Here is a 22,308-nt window from a genome sequence, read left to right as displayed (position 1 = left end):
GATTTGAATGAGCATTTCACTAAAGATTTAAGAATGGCTAATAAACACATGAAAAGATACCCAACATCATTACTTTTATTTGTTACAATAAGATACTGTTTAACCTCTACTATAGACTATATTAAAAAAATAGTAACATATATTTGTGAAAGCTTGGAAAAGTGGGAACCCTCATCCATTGCTGGTGGGAATGTAAAATGGCAGAGCCAGTTTGGAAAATAATTTTGTAGCTTCTTCCAAAGTTAAACATGAATTTACCATACAACTCAGCAATTCTTCACTCCTGCATATGCCCCAGACAAATGAAAACATATGTCCACATGAAGACTTCCATGGGGATGTCCAGAGCAGCATATTCTATGGTTCCATTTATATGAAATGTCCATAAAAGGCAAATCTAAAGAGACAGAAAAGAGATTAGTGGGTTGCTCAGAGTTGAGGGTGGGAACAGGAATGGTTGTAAACTGTACAAAGGTTCTTTTTTTTTTTTTTTTTTTTTAAAGATTTATTTATACATGCACTGGGTACAGTCAGAAGCGCAGGAGGGTGAGAGAATTCACCAGAGCGGGGAGAAGAGCAGGCAGAAGGACCGAAGCACACTGCTGAGGGGAGCAGTGGGCGGCAGGAGAGGTCTGCGCGCCATGTGGGACCCTCCTCTGGTGGCTGGGAAGCAGCCGGGGATCGAACCGGCGCTGCAGAGGCTTCGGGCAGCTTCGCAACCCAGCGCTCAACCGCTGCGCCACTAGGGAGGCCCTGTACAAAGGTTCTTAAGGGAGTGATGTGAGGGCCTCCCTGGAGGTGCAGCCGGTTGAACGTAGTGCTTTGAAGCTGTCAGCAGCCTCCGGTTCGACTCCCAGTGCAGCGCGGGTTCAATTCCTGGCCATCTGCCTGTTCTGCTCCCTGCTCTGTCTCTGGTGAATTCTCTCACCCTCCCGTGCCTCTGACCTGTACCCCAGTTCTTGTATAAATAAATAAATCTTAAAAAAAAAAAAAGAGTGATGGGAAATGTTCTTGAACTGGATTGTGGTGATGAAAGTAAAAAAAGAGATTTCTTAGATATGACACCAAAAACATAATCCATAAAAGAAAAATGGGTAAGTTTGCTAAAATTACTGAGAATAGGTGAAATGTGATTCGCCAGAGACAGAGTGGGGAATGGAACAGGCAGATCTCTGGCGAATCCTCTCACCCACCACATCTCTGGCTGCACACTTCTTGTATGCATAAATAAATAAATCTTTTTTAAAAAAAATTAGGCCTCCCCGGTGGCGCAGAGGGTTGAGCGCAGTGCTCTAAAACTGTCTGCAGCCTCTGCAGCGCGGGTTCGATTCCTGGCCAGCCAGGGAGATTCCCATGCGGCACTGCAGACCTCTCCTGTCCGGCCCACTGCTCCCCTCAGCAGTGCTTTCGGTCCATCTGCCTGTTCTGCTCCTCACTCTGTCTCTGGTGAATCCTCTCACCCTCCCGCGCCTCTGGCCTGTACCCCAGCTATCGCATAAATAAAAAATAAATCTTTTAAAAAAAATTAAAAAATTGGTAATTTGATCTGTCCCTTTTTCCCTTACAGTACATCTACCTTCCAATAGGTGGCGCTCCTAAAACACTACACGGTTTTTACTTTTATTTTGCGAAAAACCCAAATTTGTACTGATGGCTTTTCTTCTTTATTGGGAACTTTGAGTCTAGATGTACAAGTGAAAGTCTCTCTGCTAAGAAGTTTCCAAAATATATTGGTTTGTTTTTTGAGAACTGGTTAGAAGGCAGAACACCTGGATGAAAACAAGAAAAATGGGCGTTTTTTCTGGTGGCACAGGCGGTTGAGTGCAGCTCTGTGAAGCTGTCCACAGCCTCTGCAGTGCCGGTTCGATCCCCACAACCCACAAGACGCGGCAGCCCTCTCCTTGCTCTCCCACTGCTCCCCTCAGCAGTGTATTTCAGTCAATCTGCCTGTTCTGTTCCCCGCTCTGTCTCTGGTGAATCCTTTCATACTCCCACATCTGGCCTGTACCCCGGTTCTTGTATAAATAAATAAATAAATAAATAAATCTTAAAAAAAAAAAAAAGAAAAATGGCAATTGATTCAGAAAACCAAATAATGCATGGGCCCTGTTTTCCCGATTGCAACTCATGGGTGACTCAGAACTCCTGATTACTAATTGTTGAGTGAAAGGTTAATATAGGTCAGTGGTTCTAACTAAGGAAGATTTTGTCCCTGAGGGAACTCTTGCAATAACTGCAGATATTTTTTGTTGTCACAACTGGGGGCTACTATTGGCATCCAGATAGAGGCCAGTGATGCTGCTAAAAACCTACAACACACAAAACAGCCTCCCCTCCTGAAATAATTATCTAGTCCAAAATGATAATAGTGTGGATATTGAGAAACCCTGGTATAGATTACTATTAATGTTTAGCATCTCTATTGCTTGAGGTCCTGTTCTCGAAGGATTGACAACACAGATAGTTTTCTTTCACTTTTTTTTTTAGCTTATATATATATATTTATTTAAGATTTATTTTATTTATTTATGCATACAAGAACTGGGGTTTAGGCCAGAGGTGTGGGCAGTGAGAGGATTCACCCGAGACAGAGTAAGCAGCAGAACAAGAGGATCTACTGAAATACACTGCTGAGGGGAACAGCAGGTTAGACAGGAAAGGTCTGCGGCACCATTTGGGTCAGCTCCCAGGCTTGGGATGGAACTGAGGTGACAGTGGCTGGGGATAGCTCGATGATGCTCAGACTTTAACCCCTGCACGCCAGCGAGGTCCAGCTTTTTTATTTTTTTAGGACAAGAAAATTAGCACTGGCCCCAGTACTTTCAGAAATGCATCTCCACAATTAACCCCGCCATCAAACCTGATTCTCATAACTGCTTAGGAAAATAAGACAGAGTGGGCAGCAGTTGGGAGGACAGGTAATAATGCAAAGGCACTTTTTTAGAATTTTGGGGAAGGACATACCTACTTTGCAGCCAGAGTTCATTTCTTCCTCGGTTGTTTTCCTTGAAGCTGGCTGTATTGGTCATCCTCCCGTTCTTTGAGGGGCTAAAAAGGATGGGACAAGCATAAACTCTTCCCCCACCGACCCCATGCTCTATGGATTCATTTGATGCATATTTACTGAGTGCTTTTAGTGTGCAAGGTTTTGGAGTGGGTGCTTTGTGATTCTGGGGGTGGAAAGAGCACAAGGAGACTGTAGGGTAAGAAAAAAATGTCAGGCTTTTCTGCCCTCCCGCCATCAGGCTAGATGATGGATACTTGCGGTCCTGAATGCATGCCTGATGGCGGGCACCTGGAATAGGGTGTGGGCATAGGTAGATGGTATTCACCTGGGCTAAGACTGTGCTTTTAAGGGCAGCGTCACGGGGACGCCAGTAGAAGCCAAGAAGCGAAGAACAAACAGAAGCCGAGAGAAGCAGAAAAGGCCGGAGAGCCCAGATAAAGTGAAGACTTGCTGGGGGCTGGGAGGCCTGCCAGCCTGCCAGCCTCCCAGCACCCCTGCCTGCCATATACCTGGTAATCCCAATAAAAGACCTGCAAAATACCACTGAGGACTCTGACTCCTCCTTTACCTGGTCTGCTGGATCTTAGAAAACCTGCACCGTGTCCATTCCTGACCACTACAGAGACTCTATTTATATTCCCAGCACATTCAACTTTTTCTAACTATATCCTGACTCAGTCCCTTTCCACCTTTCTCTTTCTTTCATCCATTGTGCCCAAAGGGAGAGCTATTCTATCACCTAGTTTGCCCTCAGCAGCTACTTGTCTGTATAGGATCTTCCAAATTACTCCACCCCCTTCTGGCCAATCCCCAAATTTTAACGATCATTAATTGCATCCATGGCTCTCATTCCCCTTTCCTTACCTGGTAGAGCTCGTCATTGGACAACAGAATCTGCTTGTCTGAAGCTGCATGAAAAGCAAACAAGGTAGGATGGGTATTTAATCGGGTTATAGTCACACAATAGAGTTCTAAAGAGCAAGAAGAATTAGTGGAATACATCTATATACAATAAAACAGTCAGATCTTGCGAACACATTGTTAAGTAAAGCAAGTAACACACAAGAGGGCTCACCATATGCATCTAATTACAGTGGGGAAAAAACAGGTGAAATTGATCCGTGTTGTTAGAAGTGAGGCTAGTGCCCACTTTGAGGCATAAATAGAAGCTGAAAGTGACCACAGGGGAACTTTGAGGATGTTGGCAATATTCTCTTTCTTAAACCGGGTGCTGGGTTTATGAGTGTGCTTATCTTGTTAATTTTTTTTTTTAGTTGTACCATTGTGATTCATGTACCTTTCTGTGTGTAGATTTTGCCTCAATAGAAAGTGTTTAAGAAACACTTAGAGGTAGATTAGAGGTAGTTGGATCTTGACACTGGTAAATATTCTGTGAAACATCAAGTGTCCTTTTCCCCTGCCCGCCTGTAGGGTAAAGAAAATATCAGGCTTTTCTGCCCTTCCGCCATCAGGATAGATGATGGATCCTTGTCCTGAATGCATGCCTGATGGCGGGCACCTGGAATAGGGTGTGGGCATAGGTAGATGGGATTCAGCTGAGCTAAGACTGCTTTTAAGGGCAGCGTCACGGGGACGCCAGCAGCAGCAGAAGCAGCTGCAGAAGAAGCCGAGAGAGAAGCCGAGAGAGAAGCAGAGAAGTAGCAGCAGAAGCAGAGAGCCCAGATAGAGTGAGGATTTGCTGGGGGCTGGCAGGGCTGCCAGCCTCCCGGCCCCCCAGCACCCCTGCCTGCCATATGCCTGGTGAACCCCAATAAAAGACCTGCAAAAAACCCACTAAGGACTCTGACTCCTCCTTTACCCGGTCTGCATGGGATCAGAAAAACTGCACTGTGTTCAGTCCTGCCTTCACACCGCCTCAACCAACTTTTGTGCTCATTAGTGACAAATACCAACTCAATATCTTCTACTGGATCTATTTTGGTAGGAAGACCAGATAGGTTCATCTCTCATCTAAGAACATTCTTTTACCTCTTGACTGGCGAACTCCATCCTGTCCAGCAATTAAGTAGACCCCAACACCAAGCAAGAAAATGCTGATGATTTCAGCCAAGACAAAGCCAGATATGCTGGCTGCATTCAGCTCAATGCAGTTCTGACACACTGTAGGGAAAGGAAGGACAAGTCTCTTCACGGTGTGAAAGTTGCTCTGAATCTTTTTCTTCTACCTGCCAGTGATAATGCTTCCCTTGAAGGTAACAGGCCCTTCTCTCTGTGGGTGGGGAATTGCCTGGACCAAGAATGAAATGCATCTTGATGTTGTGCTATTCCCAGGAGTCCTGAAGAAGCCCTGTATTCTTACTAACAGGAACTATGTGAAATAGAAGGAAAACCAGACCCCAAATTCAATGCCCTCTATATTTTACTGCTGTTCACCTTATAATCTCCATTGTTTCCCTTACCCACCCCAAATCATTTTATAGAAATTTCTGACTGCTCCGATCTCTGGGGTCCACCTAAATAAAGGTAGGCTAAGCTGCCCAGGACTGGCTATGCTTTTTTTTTTTTAAGAAGCTGGGGGAATTGTGTCTTGTTAAATTTCAAAAGAGGCAAGTCTACCCCTGTCAGGAAGTTCATCAGAACAGCAAGTGCTGCTTAGTTTCCCCATAGGTAAATGAAAGGAATGACATACTTCTATAAAACAGTTGGAGGTTTTGTGAACGTTTTTCTCCTTTTGCACACCAATATGTCCCTCGAGGGTCGTTGATACTACTTCCAAGATCCAAGGAATTTTGATTTGTATCTATTTCCATGCCATCTTTATAAAATGTGACCTTTTCCTTTGTCCCGTTACAGTTCAGAAGTACTGAGCCATCTTCATCGACCACTGTTATTTTCAGTTCTTCTGAAAAGGGAAAAACCAACATCTGTTATGGATCTTGTCTCTGAAATTTTTCCTGCCTCAGGGAGTTAGGAGAAGGCCATTACAGTAGTGCTTCTCCAATTTTAATGTGCCCATGAGTCACATGGGAGGGTAGTTACACCTTCAGGTTCTATTCAGTAGTTCAGGGAAAGCTGAGATTCTGTATTTGTAACATGCTCCCAAATGATGCCAATGCTGTTGATTATTTGATTGCACTTTGAATAGTGCCTTACCTTCTAGGGTCCTGTTTCTCTTGGGGAAACCAGGAAATTAATTGCTTAGCTACAGGGAAGTTGCATAGAAAGGTCATGACTGGACATTGATTTGGTTGACAGTGGAGGTGCAGTTATCTATCCCTTTCATCCCACCCCTTCTAAAGTGTTCACTTACTCCTATTGGACTTCAGTTATAAGAAGCAATATTTCCTCAATTTGAAGAAAGGAAGAAGCTATTTCCCCTACCTTTTCCCTCCTGGGCCAAAGTACCTGTAAAGACAAAAGTGAGATGGAGAGGATCAGCTGGGTATGGTATTGTTAATACCTTAGGTATTGTTTTTTTTTTAATTTATTTATTTATTCATACAAGAACTGGGGTACAAATCAGAAGCGTGGGAGGGTGAGAGAATTCACCAGAGTCAGAGGGGGAGCAGAACAGGCAGACCGACCGAACACACTGCGGAGGGGAGCAGCGGATGAGGCAGGGGAGGTCTGCTGCGCCATGTGGGGTTCTCCTGGCCAGCGGGGAATTGAACCGGCGCTGCAGAGGCTGCGGACACCGGGGAGGCCCAATACTTTAGGTATTTGTAGGGTAAAGAAAATGTCAGGCTTTTCTGCCCTTCCGCCATCAGGATAGATGATGGATCCTTGTCCTGAATGCATGCCTGATGGCGGGCACCTGGAATAGGGTGTGGGCATAGGTAGATAGGATTCAGCTGAGCTAAGACTGTGCTTTTAAGGGCGGCGTCACGGGGACGCCATCAGCAGCAGTAGAAGCCGAAGCTGAAGCCGAAAGAGAAGCCGAGAAGCAGCAGAACGAACTCCAGAGAGCTCAGATAGAGTGAAGACTTGCTGGGGGCTGGGAGGCCTGCCAGCCTTCCAGCCCCCCAGCCAGCACCCCTGCCTGCCATATGCCTGGTGAACCCCAATAAAAGACCTGCAAAAGCCACTAAGGACTCTGACTCCTCCTTTATCCGGTCTGCATGGGATCAGAGAACCTGCACTGTGTCCAGTCCTGGCCTTTACAGTATTGTTAAGAAAAATGACAACAGACCTAAAATGGAGTCATGCCAACAGGGCCAAGTCCTAATGCCTACTCTAATTGCAGTTTCAGCTCCCAAAAGTGGGATTCTAAACCAATCCAGCTGGAGTTTCTTGGTTAGCAATAGTGAGGTAATTTGCATAAGACCATCCTCTCCCCTGAGGGAGGGTCGCTTTACCTGAACTAATCTTTCTTTCTTTTGCTAACAACCTTGTCTCATTCTTTTCCTGATGATTAAAAGCCTTCCATTTTGCCCAGGTGCTTGCAGAGATTTTCTGTTTGCTAGAGGGGATATCGCCCGATTCATGAATGTTTTCATAGAGCCAATTAGATCTCTAAATTTTGTTGTGTGAATTTTTCTCTTTAACAGTATCATTTCTATGGTCATTTGAGGTCAAGATGGAGTGACAGCATCTGTTCCTACTTCCCTGGGCTGTAACCTAAATCACCAAACTGAATTTTGGGTGTTTTTGTCTGGTCTTGGTTTCCTGGGAGGGAGTTTCTAAATCCTTGGAATTTCATGCGTAAAATCAAAGTCTTTGTTATTCTTGGTGGACTCCTGGACCACATGTTAATTTATGTTAGTGTGATGACCCTGGATGGATTGGACACCCAAGTGATTAGAGAATTTGGACTTTGAGCCTTGGGAGGGAAAATCAATTCAATTGGATTTAGTGCAGATATTTACTGAACTCCATCAGGTACCTGACATGATACAGCAGTGTGAAAGAAAAGGATGGTAAGAACTAGTTGCTGTTTCAAAAGAATTAACGAAAAGATAGATAGTCAGAAGCACAGGAGGGTGAGAGAATTCACCAGAGCAAGAGCCGGGAGCAGAACAGGCAGACTGACGAAATACACTGCTGAGGGGAGCAGTGGGCACAGCAGGAGAGGCAGGAGAGGCAGCAGAGGCCTGAGTGCATGTGGGACCCTGCCAGCCGCCAGGGATCGAACCAGTGCTTCAGAAGCTGTGGGCAGCTTCGCAACCCAGCGCTCAACCACTGAGCCACCAGGGGAGGCCCCCTAATCCTACTTTTGACTCCATCATTTCAGTATCAACCCAACTTCTCTCTACTCACTATTTTCTACTTTAACCTAGAAATGTGCTCAAGATTCTTTCACACTCAAAAAAATTTCTTCTTAAAGAAAAGGAAAAATACCGGATGATCTCACTCATAGAAGGAATTTAGAAAACCTAAATAAGGGACCAGGAAAAAGACTAATTAATACAAAGTAAAAATCAAAATCAACAAGTAACTATAAACCAGAGACACACAAGGGGGGGGGCATGGAGGGGAGGGGAGAGGAAGGACTAGGGTCAAAATAAGAGGGGCCTACATATATGACAAGCCAACAGCCAGTATCATTCTCAATGGTGAAAAGCTGAAAGCAATTCCATTAAGATCTGGAACAAGACAAGGATGTCCACTCTCACCACTGCTTTTCAATATAATACTGGAAGTCCTAGCCAGAGCAATAAGACAAGAGAAAGACATACAAGGAATCCAAATAGGAAAAGAAGAAGTCAAACTATCACTATTTGCAGATGATATGATAATATACATAGAGAACCCCAAAAACTCCACAGAAAAACTAATTCAACTCATCAATCAGTTCAGTAAAGTGGCAGGATACAAAATCAACATGCAAAAGTCAGTAGCCTTCCTATACACAAACAATAAATATGAAGAAGAAGAAATCAAGAAAACCATCCCTTTTATTATTGAAACAAAAAAAATCAAATATCTGGGAATAAATTTAACAAAAGAGGTAAAGGACTTATACAAAGAAAACTATAAAACACTGTTAAAAGAAATAGAAGAAGACACAAAGAAATGGAAAGACATCCCCTGTTCATGGATTGGGAGAATAAACATTATTAAAATGGCCATCCTACCAAAAGCAATATACAGATTCAATGCTATTCCAATCAAAATTTCAATGTCATTCTTCAAAGAAATAGAACAATTATTGATGAAATTCATATGGAATCACAAAAAACCCCGAATAGCCAAAGCTCCCCTGAAAAAAAAAAAAAAGAAGGGAATGGAGGCATCACACTCCCAGACTTCAAACTCTACTACAAAGCCATAATCATCAAAACTGCATGGTATTGGAACAAGAACAGACATACAGACCAATGGAACCGAATAGAAAATCCAGAAATAAACCCACAGATTTATGGTCAACTAATATTTGACAAAGGAGCAAAGACTATGCATTGGAGCAAAGAAAGTTTGTTCAATAAATGGTGCTGGGAAAACTGGGTCGCTACATGCAAAAGAATGAAGCTTGACCACTACCTCACACCATACACAAAAATCAACTCAAAATGGATTAAAGAACTAGACATAAGACCTGAAACTATAAAATACATAGAAGGAAATATAGGTGAAACACTACGTGATTTGCACATCAAAGACATCTTTACAGACACATCACCCAAAGCAGTGATAGTGAAGGCAAAGATAAACAGCTGGGACTACATCAAATTAAAGAGCTTCTGCACAGCAAAAGAGACAATAACAAAAACAAAGAGAAACCCCACGGACTGGGAGAACATTTTTGCACCCAACACTAATGATATAGGACTGATCACAAAAATCTGCAAAGAGCTGATGAGACTCAACAACAACAAAGAAAATAACCCAGTCAAAAAATGGGCAGAAGAGCTAAAAAGAAACTTCTCTGAAGAGGAAATGTGAATGGCCAACAGGCATATGAAAAAATGTTCAACATCACTTGCAATCAGGGAAATGCAAATCAAAACTACCATGAGATACCATCTTACACCAATGAGAATGGCACATATTAAAAAAACTAGCAACAACAAATGTTGGCGAGGGTGTGGAGAAAAAGGAACTCTTCTGCACTGCTGGTGGGAGTGCAAACTGGTCCAACCACTATGGAGAGCTGTGTGGAGATTTCTGGACCTACTAAACATAGAGCTTCCATATGATCCAGCAATTCCACTCCTAGGTATTTACCCAAAGGACACAGAAACATCAATTCCAAAGAACACCTGCACCCCTATGTTTATAGCAGCACTATTTACAATAGCTAAGCTTTGGAAACAGGCCAAATGCCCCAAAATAGATGACTGGATCAAGAAGATGTGGTACATATATACCATGGAATATTACTCAGCATTCAAAAAAGATAAACACATGCAATTTGCAGCAACATGGATGGCGCTGGAAGGGATCATGCTCAGCGAAATAAGCCAAAAAGAAAAAGAAAAATACCGGATGGTCTCACTCATAGCAGGAATCTAGAAAACTTAAATAAGGGACCAGGAAAATGAATAACTATAAGAAAGTGAAAATCAAAATCAACAAAAAACTATGAACCAGAGACACTTTTTGGGGGGTGGGGGGCGGGAGGGGAGGGATTAGGGTCAGAATGGGGGGGTTGCAATTGTATGGGAATATAAAAATAAAATTTATTATTTAAAAAAAAATAAGAGGGGCCTACAATTGTGTGGGGAATATAACCAAAATGAAAGTGCATACATTGTGCAAAAATGAAAAATGATGTAAGAATTATATAAAATAAAATATTAATTAAAAAATATTCTTCTTAGACTTCACTTTCCCCTCTACCTACCACTCTATTTCTCCTCCCTTCTCACTAAATTTCTTTAAAAAAAAAAAATTGGGCCTCCCCGGTGGCACAACGGTTGAGCGCTGGGTTGCGAAGCTGCCCGCGGCCTCTGCGGCGCCAGATCGATCCCCGGCTGCTCCCCGGCCACCGGAGGAGGGTCCCACATGGTGCGCAGACCTCTCCTGCCGCCCGTTGCTCCCCTCAGCAGCGTACTTCGGTCCTTCTGCCTGCTCTGCTCCCCGCTCTGGCTCTGGTGAATTCTCTCACCCTCCCGTGCTTCTGACTGTACCCAGTGCTTGTATAAACAAACAAATAAACAAAAAACAAATAAATAAATAAAAATACATGCCTCTTTAAAAAAAAAAATAGTCTACACTTGCTGCACTTCATTACCTCTCCTTCACTTTCACTCATTTCCATTTGGTTTCTACTTGTCGTACCCCAACCCACTAAATTATCTATAATCTTTATTCTTGAAAAGTCCCACAGATTTAAACTTTTAAATATATTCTTCTATTAGTGGCTCTCTCTTTAACATGTCATACTCTTAGCTAATCTCTCCTTCTGGAAGTTCTCTACCTCCGTGGTTCCAGAGTATTGAACTCACCTGATTATTTAAACTCTTAGATTATTGCCTTATCTCTTTACTGAGATAGTTTTTCTAACTGTCCCTTAAAAGTCAGAATCCTCACAGTTCCATTCTTAGCTTTTCCCTCACATACCACATGTGTGATTTCAGCAACTTCCACAACTTGAGTTTCCTTCCCTTCCCCAGTGTGTGGAAAATTATCTCTAATCCAGGTACCCGGAATAGACCTGGTTCATTCGCTTTCTGATGGTTATTTCTAACTGAATATTTTAATATTAGTACAGGCACCGTGAATTGCACCTTATACTAGCCTGGAAATATTGAAATGTGACTCTCCATTTCGACTATGAACTTCTTAGGGCAGAAGGTTTTCATTCATTTTTATGTTTCAATCTGCTGCATAATAGGATCTCACTCCTATTTGTTCACCAGCTGACCATATGAGGGAGTGAAGGGAATGCTTCATCAGTCTACACTCATCCTCAGCTGTGAGCTAAGGAAACATTTCTTTTTAGGTTCCTTGCCTATGCCCTTTACCGTTATAATTGAACCTAAGATGGCGGCAGGTGGGTGTTCTCCCTACCCAGTTAAATCCTCTGTTTTGATTTGTTAAGAGACAAGGATATCATCTCTTCCTTGGGACATTGTTTCTCTCGAGCAGAAAACAGTCAAAGCCTTCATTTTTGCCCTTTCTTCTCTGAACTCTAGGGTGACAGCTGAGGCAGGCTTGAGGTTAGGAATGCCAATATCTTTTCCCCTGGTAATAACCTCTTCCTTTGAGCCCTTCTCCAGACCCTAGTGGGTCCTTACCTTGAAGAAGAATGATAGCCAAGAAAAGGCCAACCAGGCCCTTCTCCTGCGCCATGTCAATCTCTGTTCTTCGGCAGATGCACTGAGGAGCTCGGAGCAGCCAGCTAGCCTGCTCAGCAGCAAGCCTGACCCCGCCCCACATCCTTTGGGTTGGGGCACCTTCGAGAAGGCAAGAACCCTGTGCTCCAAATGTGGGCAGTAGGGGCCTCAGCAGGGCTGCAGGTGCAGATGTCTCTTGTTTTTTCTTTAAGGAGTGGAGGGTGGGAGATGTTGGAGACGCAGAGGGGCAGAGTGATGGATTGCCAGCCAGAGATTTGGCTTGCACAGAGAACAACTTCTGGGACTGGGCAGAAGATGGCTTGGCTCTGTTTTTCATGAGGGAGATAAATGTCTCTGCTACCACTTGTTGATAGGATCTCAGCCATTTGTTGCTTATTGGAAGTATCAGTGGATTTAGATAGGAACTCTTGTGTGCTTGGGGCTAGAACTCTGATTGAAAAGCACCTTAGCTCAGGCCCTCATTCAGAAGTTTGTCACTATTCTTTTGAGATAAAATAATCAAAAAGGTACCTGCAAGAAGGAAATAGGGGGTACAATTCCAAGAAGACGGGTAATACTTTTCCAGGGGCCAGAGGCCTGGGCTCTGTTTCCAGGGTCTCAGGCCCTTGCTTCCTTCGGTCAGTAAGTCATCAACAAACATACAGAATTCTGGTTATGTGCCAGGCACAAGCCAGGTATTGGAGACACAGAAATGATCCAGCCATACGTGTACTCTGCCCTCAGGTAAATTACAGTTCATCTGCTGTTATGTTGAGAGTTTTGGGTTCCCTTATATCATAGGGGAAGAAAATCCATTTTTCCCAGGGGACACTGAATCCTGCCTGTGAGTCAATAATATTATAACTAATAACTATCTCTTATTGAGCACAAATGATGTGTCAGACCCCATGCAAGCATTTTATTGGAATCCTTATCATGATACTGAGGGAAATGGCTCTGAAAAATTCCGTGATTGGTGCTGGCCCAGCTGGGACGAAGTATTGGAGTAAAGATTTAAATCTCTAGCTGGGGGAGGACTCTAAATCCCAGGCTCCCACTGGTAAGAAGCAGCTTAGTCTGGTGGCCCAGCCTGCCCACGGAAAGGCCCCGAGCGAGACCAGGAATGGGAAGGGCTAGTAGGTCTTGCTCATGTGATTGGGCCGACAGCTTTTCTCAAGTGTTCTCAGAGGTGGCAGTTTTTAGGTGGTGAGTTAACACAGTTATGTTGCTGACAGGCCCTGAAGTTACTGTTTTTCATCAGTGATGGAGGAAAGCCCTCCTAAATCTTTTACTTTCTGGGAGTCTAGGCAGCCTTTCCATCTTCTTTGCTCTCCCTTTGCCCCACCCACGCTCCCTGTTCAGAGAAAGGGCAATTTGCACCTGCTTCCTTTTTCCCCCACCCCCAGTCTCCCTCTACCCCGAGAGTCTCCCATCATCAACGGTAGACAACAGAAAAATGGGTGTCATGTAGTTCCTCCCCCACCCTTTGCTTTTTCCGGTACCAGTGAGTCAGTTGGGGGAGGGCAGTTCTCTCCCTGGCTGAGAGTTCTGTGGTCTGGGTCTATCAACTGGATAAATTCTGCTGGAAGATGGAACACAGCGGGTTTCTGAGTGGCCTGGTGTTGGCCGCCTTCCTCTTCCAAGGTAAGACTTCTCCAGGTTGGTGAGGGCATCTTGGAGAAGGGACATGGGAGGATATTACTATCTTGAGTGCGGTCTACTTAAAAATCCTTCTCAATACTAGCTTCGGTTCACCACACTGAGTCGTCAAGAAGGGGAGGATTGAGATGTAGCACAGGGTATGGGAAAGAGCCTCTTGGCTGGGACTGACTCCAGTTGGGGGGAGTCTTTGCCTGAAGGTCTTAGGCCAGAGATCTGTAGGATTGCGATGTGCGCGTGGCTATGGCTAACGCTGGAAATGGGGGAGCTTTTCCATCTAGGGCAGATGGCCTCTGGGATCCAAGACTCTTGGTCACTTGGTCATCACCGCTAGGGCCATGCCCCAGTGCTCAGAGGACGGCTTTAAGAGAAAAATTTAGTAGGCGGGAGGGACGATTTGGGGTAGTAGGATGATCAACTCATCCTGGCTTGCTGGTTTATGTCCCAGAAACCCTCTCAATCCCAGGCAAACTGGATTTAACGAAGACCTCAGTAGGCAGCTGCTTTGGGACAGCCAGGATTTCCACTGGAAACAGATCTCCAAGGAAGACATGACTGGAGGATGTAAAGCATCTCTCCATGACTATAGATGCATATGCTCAGAGGCATAAGAAGTAACTTTTTCGGGGTTTTCTAGAGGAAGCTGAGGAACCCAAATTGGTAACTGAGTACCAAGCTCAGGAGAATGTCGATTCTATTTTTGTAGAATGTAGATACTCAGTGCTCCTCAGGGCCTGTCCTCTGCTTGCAGTGCATTCTTGGGTTCTTCCTGGGCCCTGCATTTTGTTGGGGTGTCTCTCAGAGTCTTTTCTTAATACTTCTGTCTCTCTCATTAGAAACATAAACTGTCCTAGACTTGCAATGTGCTCCTTCTTACGTAGGAACCTTCCCAGGACCAGGGATCTGGTGCGGACCAAACAACTGGCTCCAATTTTGTTTTTGTTTTTTTCTTTCTTAGTGAGCTCCTCAGCGATGGAGGTGAAGGAAATTGAGGAAATGGTATTTTTGATTTGCAATAACACCAATGGCACCATTGAAAAGATAATTGGAACAGAGAGGACATTAGTGAAAAATTATGCTGTACACTTAGGAAAACGTATGCTGGACCCACGTGGATTATATGAATGCAAAAATAACAGTGAAAATAACAAAGATTTTCTGCAAATACATTATAGAAGTATGTACCTTCTGGAGTCTTTGGGTTGGAATTGATGGGGCATCTGCTTATGAGAAGGTTGTGGTGGACTAGTCTGTTCTCTAAACAAACAGGAGTCACTCTACAATGGGATGAGCCAGACTTTGGGGTCCTCAGAGGGAGAAAGCTTAACTAAATGAGAAGGAACAATAGGGACCTTGTGACTCAAACAGTAAAGGCTTGGTTGGGAGATTGGTTCAACCTAAAATGCCTTGTTTAAGTTCTCACAAAGCTGAAACTGCTTCTCAGTTCTCCGCAGGGGTTGCCTTATGAGGCCAAGATGGTTTCCTGATTTAGAAAACTCTCCATCTTTGTTCTTGGCTCTCTTCCTCCACAGTGTGCCAGAACTGTGTGGAGCTGGACTCAGGCACTTTGAGTGGCATCGTGGTCTCTGACATCATAGCCACTTTGCTCCTTGCCTTGGGAATTTACTGTTTTGCTGGACATGAGACTGGAAGGCTCTCTGCGGGTAAGGGACAGAGCATATATGTGTGTTTGTGTGTGCGTATGTGTGTGTTTGTGTGTGCACGTGTGTACATGCACACACTTGCTGTAGATGTGGGTTTGAGTGTGTATTTGATAAGGAAGGGGTCAGCAGGTTTGTCCTCACCCAAGAGTTCCTCTTACAGTCTCATAAGGACTCCTACAACTGGCTATTGAGAGAACTTGTGCGCCCATGTTGCTTGTCAAGACTTCTGAGGGTGCAAGCAGCACCCCTATTAGATGCTTGGAGTGTCACTGTCCCATCCTCTAATGCCCTGGATGACTCTTTTTCCATGCTTTTTCCAGCTGCTGACACTCAAGTTTTGATGAGAAATGACCAGCTCTATCAGGTGAGTCCTGGGGGCAATGAAGTGAGAATGGGTGGATTGAGCAGGCAGGGAGAGGCTGACAATAGGTGTTCTGTGTAGATGTGGAGGATCCTAGCAGGGAATTCATTACTGGGGGGTCTGGAAGGGTCAGCCATGAGCACTTACATCTGGGGCCCTCCCTGGGAGAGTTCTGACCCTGCCTTTATCACCCTCTTCATCTTAGCCCCTCCGAGAGCGGAACAATGACCAGTACAGTAGTCTTGGGGAAAACTGGCATCGGAACAAGTGAACCTGAGACTGGTTGTGTGCAGGAGCATCAGTTATTGACCGTCCCTCCTCTCCCCGCTCAGCCAATAAAGATGATCTCTTACACTCGGCAGGCCCGTGGACTTTTCAAAGTTCCTTGGGCGAGGTCCTGTCTTGGCTGCACCCTCGCCCTCCCTGCCCACCTGTGTGCCACCTTCATCACTTTCCTCCCTCTGCCCCACGTGGACAGTGTGATGGGCAGTCTCCACCAAGTCCTGGTCCTCTGGTGCTTCTGACCTGATGGGCTGTAGGGGTGCAAGATCCGCTCCACTCCCCTCCCTTGGCTACTTGCTGCCTTGAGTCCCCTAACACATCCTTCCCAGAGGTTTGGCTTCCTCACCACAGCTGAGGTGAGGCTGCTGTGCTCAGCGGCCCAGCCCCACAGCAGTTTCCATGACATCATGAGTGGAGGTGGAAAGACATCAAGGACTGTGCACTCTTATCAGGAGATGGAGTGTGTATGTGACACTTTTGCTAAGGGCGTGGCCTTGACCTCGTGACCCCTGTGGAGTGTGAGGAGGTCTCAGCCTAGACCCCTAGAGTCCCTTTTTCCCTGAATGGAAGTTTCCATTTAATGTATATATGCATGTGTCTGTCTGTCTCTTTCCCCACGGTCTGTCCCTGCTCTGCCCTTGTCTTCTGCATAATAAATTGGCATGAGAAACCATTTGTTAATGAAAACACATTATTTTTCTCCACCTGCTTGGAAAGCTGGAGTTTGAGACTTGGTGGGTGCTTGAGATATTTTCAATGTCTGTCATCTTCAGCCACTGGGTGAGTGGTGATCCTGAAAAATCGGGAGGCTGAAGGATTTATTAAAAATATGGGCTCCTGGGCCTCCCCTGGTGGCACAGCAGTCGAGCACTGGGCTGCGAAGCTGCCTGCAGCTTCCGCAGTGCCGGTTTGATTCCCAGCTGCCGGCGAGGGTCCCACATGGCGCGCAGACCTCTCCTGCCGCCCGCTGCTCCCCTCAGCAGTGTACTTCGGTCCTTCTGCCTGTTCTGTTCTCCGCTCTGGCTCTGGTGAATTCTCTCACTCTCCTGCGCTTCTGACTGTACCCAGTGTTTGTATAAATAAATAAATCTTTAAAAAAATATATGGGCTCCATTCGAGGTATGTAGTCCCCAGGTGATTCTGAAGCAGCCCCAATTCAGAGTGTCTAGGTTAGAGAAAGAATTGAAGCCACTTACTCTCTTGTGCTATTTATGCCCATTTCTGTCTGCTATAGCTGGGAATCCCTCCTTTTGTAAGGGGAGAGTTCCCACCTATGGTACCTATGGTACCTAGTTCCCAGCTTTCTACTTACTTCTCTGAGTAAGAGTAATTTAATGAATGTTAGGACAGTTTACTGAGTGGAAGTTCCCCAGATCACTATTGCCAAAGGAGAAATAAATTAGCAATCACATTCCCAGAGACCTGGAAGATTCTGCCCACTCTCTCCTCAAGATATACAGAGAACTTACTTTTGTTAGAGTCAGAACTTCCAATACACATATGCTTCATTGACGGTTATGGTGGATTCCTACCCTTAAACTCTCTTACTGTGGGCCTCCTAACCCCAGATCCTACTTCCACATTGGATCCCTCCACTCCTTCCAGAGCTGGTATTACAACACTCTACATCCTTCCCACGTCCTGCACACCTCCTCTGTGCTCGTCTGTCCCTCATACCACTCGACAGTTCTCGGCATTGGCTGCGTGCTGGAGTCTCCTGCCTGGAGAACTTTACAAGTACTGAAGCCTGTGAAGCACCCTCAGAAATTCTGGTTTTACTGACCTGGGGAATCAAGACTTTAAAAACTCTGCAGGGCGATACCAATGTGACACACAGTCCTCCACCTGAGCCCTTTGGGAATCTTATGTCCCTTCCATCTCTCTCTCTTTTTGTGCTTTTAAAAAACAAATTTTACAAACATGGGTAAATTATATATTTAAGATATAAGTTTTGGCATATGTATATTCTTGAGAAACATCACCATAATCAAGGTAATGAACAAGTCAACACCCTGAACAGTTTCCTTGTGTCCCTTTGCAGGTGGCTCTCCTCTCTTCCCCTCCTTCCCATCTTTCACCCCAGCCCTCCAGGCAACTGCTGACCTGCTTAGTCACTATAGATTTAATTTCTATTGAATTTTGTATCCATGAGATAACGTGTAATATTACTAACATAATCAATATTACATACTATAATATGTATCCTTTTTAAATCCACTCTTTCCTTAGCATAATTATTTTGAGATTCATGTATCCTGTTGTATGTATCAACAATCATTTCCTTTTTATAATTCAGTAATATTCCATTATACGTATATACCATGCCTTGTTTATACATTCACCTGTTGGTAGTCTTTTTGGGTGGTTTCTTGGTTGTGCTATTCAAATAAAGCTCCTATGAACATTCATGTAAAAGTTATTGTGAGCTCACTTGCTTTTATTGTTATTGAATAAACACTCAGGAGTGGAATGACTGGGATACAACTTATTTTTTTTTTAAGATTTTATTTATTTTATTATACAAGCACTGGGTACAGTCAGAAGCGCGGGAGGGTGAGAGAATTCACCAGAGCCAGAGCGGGGAGCAGAGCAGGCAGAAGGACCGAAGTACACTGCTGAGGGGAGCAGCGGCAGGAGAGGTCTGTGCGCCATGTGGGACCCTCCTCCGGTGGCCGGGGAGCAACCGGGGATCGAACTGGCACTGCAGAGGCTGCGGGCAGCTTCACAACCCAGTGCTCAACCGCTGCGCCACCGGGGAGGCCTTGGGATACAACTTTAAAGAAAGTGGTTTAATTCTTCTAGGTCCTTTGTACTCGCCTATAATTGACTTCTCCTTTACTACAACATTCTTACTGAGATTGTCATCAAAATTGCATTGGAAGTGTAGATCCATTTGGGGGAATTGATAACAATATTGAGTGTTTGAGTCTATGAACGAGTCTTTTGTCAGATTTATCCCTAAGTATTTTATAGTTCATGTTTTGATGCTTTTGCATTTTAAAAAACTTCAGTTTCCAATTGTTCAAATAATTCTTTTTTTGCTCTCATAGTTTCCTTACTTGCATACACTGATCAGTACCCAGCTAAAGACTGGAGAAGAGGGGTCAGAACTTTCTAGGCTCTGCTTGGTTCTGCCTTTCTGTTCCACAGCCTTCTTGTCTAGATAGGAAGTAGAGAAATCCTAGAGATCTCCTTGTTTGTTTTCCATCTCTCAGAGATCAATATCCATGGTTGCCTGGTATCCAGTGCCAATATTCAAAATATTTTCATTTTATCTCAAGTTTTAGTTGTTCCAGGCAGAAGGGTAGACCCAATCCCTGTTACTTCACTTTGGCCAGAGGAAGAAATTTATCTTTTTCTTTTATATATTTTTTAAAAGATTTATTTATTTATGCATACAAGAGCTGGGGTACAGGCTAGAGATGCGGGGGAGTGGGGGGGCAGTGAGAGGATTCACCAGAGACAGAATGGAGAACAGAACAGGCAGACCAACTGAAATACACTGCTGAGGGGAGCAGCATGTGAGACAGGAGAGGTCTGCTGCGCCATGTGGGTTGCTCCCTGGCCGGCCGGGGGATCGAACTCGTGCTGCAGAGGTTGCAGATTGCTTCATAGTGGGGTGCTTAACCCTATGCTCCACCAGGGAGGCCCTCTTTTATATTCTTGACCTTTCCTTTATTTTATACTCCTTTCTTCACTGTGTTCCATCCATGTGCTGTATCCTATGGCAACTGCAGGGTACTCATAAGCTGTTCATTTCTCTTAGCCTCTACCTTCTCTATATAATCTGCCTCCTATATAATCTCCCTCTTATCTTCCTCACTCAGCATTCACCTTTACCCTGTATTACTCTGCCTTTGCCACACAATTAGGAAACCTGCTCAGAATTTCAAGTCCACTTTCAATCCTCTCATCTACATTTCATTTTGATAGAAGACATTTGACCCTGATGCCAGTCAGTATCGGAAACCAGTGGGTACCTGTGGTCAGACTTCACAAGTAAAACGCATGCTCAAGATCAGGATAAAAGAGAAATTAAGAGAGCTGTTGTTCTCAGTTTTAAGTCTGAGAGTGTGGATAGGAGATTGGAGTAAACAGGACCTCTGGGTCCACACCCTAATGAGTGAACAGGGTGTGGTTATGTAGTGACAGGTATACTGTGATGCTGGAATTGTCTTTGGTTTCTGAGTTATCAGGAAAGTGAAGGTCTTTCTGGTTTCTTAGCATCTCCTCCAATCCTTCTACTTTAAGAAATTCCTGAATAAAAAGAGTACTTAGGGTCAAAGAGATCAAGGCTCATTGGGAAAAGTTGGGAAATGTTTTTTGTCATTGTGTCTAGTCACAGGATAGGAGAAGGGGCAGATGTCAGGTAATCAGATCTGTTTCCTAATTAGGAGTCCATAATGTGGAGTGAGGAGTTCGAAGGAATCGAGAAGGGGAAGAGTTGTAGGCATCATGGAAGACAAGGAAATGAGCAGTCAACCTTTGTTGTACCTGTGAGGAGTCTGTTTTGAAAGGCAGGCCTCTTGGAATTGGAAAAAGGAGGGCACTGCCACTGGCTTCTACAAGAGTTTTGGGAGTGGCTGTAGAGAAGCCAGGAGGCAGGGGTTTGGGGGAAATGAGCAAGTTGAAGTAGCTAGTGTAGATGTCTCTTTCGGGAAGCTTAGTAGAGAAGGGCAGAGATCTAAAGGCCATTCTTTTTTTTCAAAGATTTATTTATTTATGCTTACAAGAACTGGGGTACAGGCCAGTGGTGCAGGGATTGGGGGGAGTTGAGAAGATTCATCAGACACAGAGCAGGGAGCAGAACAGGTGGATTGACTGAAATACACTGCTGAGGGGAGCAGTGGGTGAGACAGGAGAGGTCTGATGCGCCATGTGGGTTATCTCCCTGGCCGAGGATTGAACTGGTGCTCCAGTGGCTGTGGATAGCTTCATAATACTGCAATTTAACCCTTGCGCCATCAGGGAGGACCCTAAAGTCCATTCTTAATGAATTATAATCTCCTTGAAGACAGGAACTGTTTATTTGTATTCCTTTAACATTTAGCACAGTGTTGTTCTGCCACATGAGTGATTAGAAAAGCACTTATTGATGGGCCTCCCCTGGTGACACAGCGGTTGAGCGCTGGGCTGCAGAAGCTGTCCGCAGCCTCTGCAGCCCTGGTTCGTTCCCCGGCCGCCGGCAAGGGTCCCACAAAAAAAAAAAAAAAAAAAAAGGAAAGAAAAGCACTTATTGAAGGAACACCTAAGCAATTAAATACAGAGCTATACAGGCAGGAAGATGGAGAGCATTCTTTATGATCATAATCAGTAGCGATGGCTGTTCAGACAAGAGAGCTGGACAGTCCTGGCTGCTAATTCCAGCTCTGCCCCTCATCACTGTGCAACATGGGGAATGACTTAACTTCTTTAAATCTCTATAACCTCACCTGTAAAATGAGGACACCACCACCTACCTTATCTAGTTGTGAGCATTAATGAGATAATGCACACCAAGTGCCAAGTGCAATTTCTAGAGCATAGCGCAGTAAGTCCTCAATGTTATTGATAGCTTCTTGGAAACTGGGACTTGACCTTAGGCTAATTGATATAAATGAGTTCAGTTCCCACAACATGTTTCTGGTCACAAAAACATGACCAAACTTCTAAATAAAGACCCCAATTACTCCTAATACTATGTAATACTTTGCATACATGCATGCATTCATCTCTAACGTGTTTATTCCAGTCTAGGCTCTCTGGTGCTTATCCTGGCAGGTCAGGATGCTCAGCCCTGGACAGGAAGCCCTCCCTTCTCAGGGCACACTCACACTCACATTCACTCAGACAGGGACAACTGAGAGAAACCAATGGGATGTGGGAGGAAACCAAAGTACCCACAGACAATCCATGCAGACATGACAAGAATGTGCAAACTCACATGGACTGGCCCAAGCAGGGAACGGATTTCCTTTCTCATCAGCACACTAATAGATGATGTTGAATAAAATGCCATTATTTGAGGACCTGCTGTAATGTTCACTCAATGCCTGTTTTGTGTTTACTACACGGAGCTACACCTCCTCTGACTGGGCGTCATCAAATACATGGAACCTCCTTTGAAGGTAAGAGCTGAGCACTTAGTGGGAAAGCAGCAGCTCTTCCACGGGACCC

General features: G+C 44.6%; 2 protein-coding genes across 2 annotated transcripts; one reads left to right on the top strand and one right to left on the bottom strand.

Moving 5' to 3' along the window:
* Positions 1–110: 110 nt before the first annotated feature.
* LOC119242080 (T-cell surface glycoprotein CD3 gamma chain) lies at positions 111–12,207 on the bottom strand. Its single transcript, XM_037507862.2, has 7 exons — positions 12,148–12,207; positions 6,350–6,373; positions 5,658–5,870; positions 4,997–5,128; positions 3,872–3,915; positions 2,965–3,048; positions 111–397 (listed from the first exon to the last, which is right to left on the bottom strand). The coding sequence occupies exons 1-6, from the start codon at positions 12,200–12,202 to the stop codon at positions 2,983–2,985; spliced, it is 534 nt and encodes a 177-aa protein (XP_037363759.1). The 5' UTR covers positions 12,203–12,207; the 3' UTR covers positions 111–397; positions 2,965–2,982.
* A 1,490-nt stretch (positions 12,208–13,697) lies between these two features.
* Positions 13,698–16,815, top strand: LOC119239888 (T-cell surface glycoprotein CD3 delta chain). The gene is made up of 5 exons (XM_037504277.2): positions 13,698–13,830; positions 14,804–15,022; positions 15,378–15,509; positions 15,830–15,873; positions 16,076–16,815. Exons 1-5 carry the CDS (start codon positions 13,776–13,778, stop codon positions 16,139–16,141), a joined length of 516 nt encoding a protein of 171 aa, XP_037360174.1. The 5' UTR covers positions 13,698–13,775; the 3' UTR covers positions 16,142–16,815.
* Positions 16,816–22,308: the final 5,493 nt, after the last annotated feature.

This window comes from Talpa occidentalis, unplaced genomic scaffold (genome assembly GCF_014898055.3).
Source record: "Talpa occidentalis isolate TD23 unplaced genomic scaffold, MPIMG_talOcc4v2.1 talOcc4.12, whole genome shotgun sequence".
NCBI lineage: Eukaryota > Metazoa > Chordata > Mammalia > Eulipotyphla > Talpidae > Talpa > Talpa occidentalis.
Note: the sequence above shows the minus strand (reverse complement) of the source record. Positions and strands in the feature narration are given on the sequence as shown.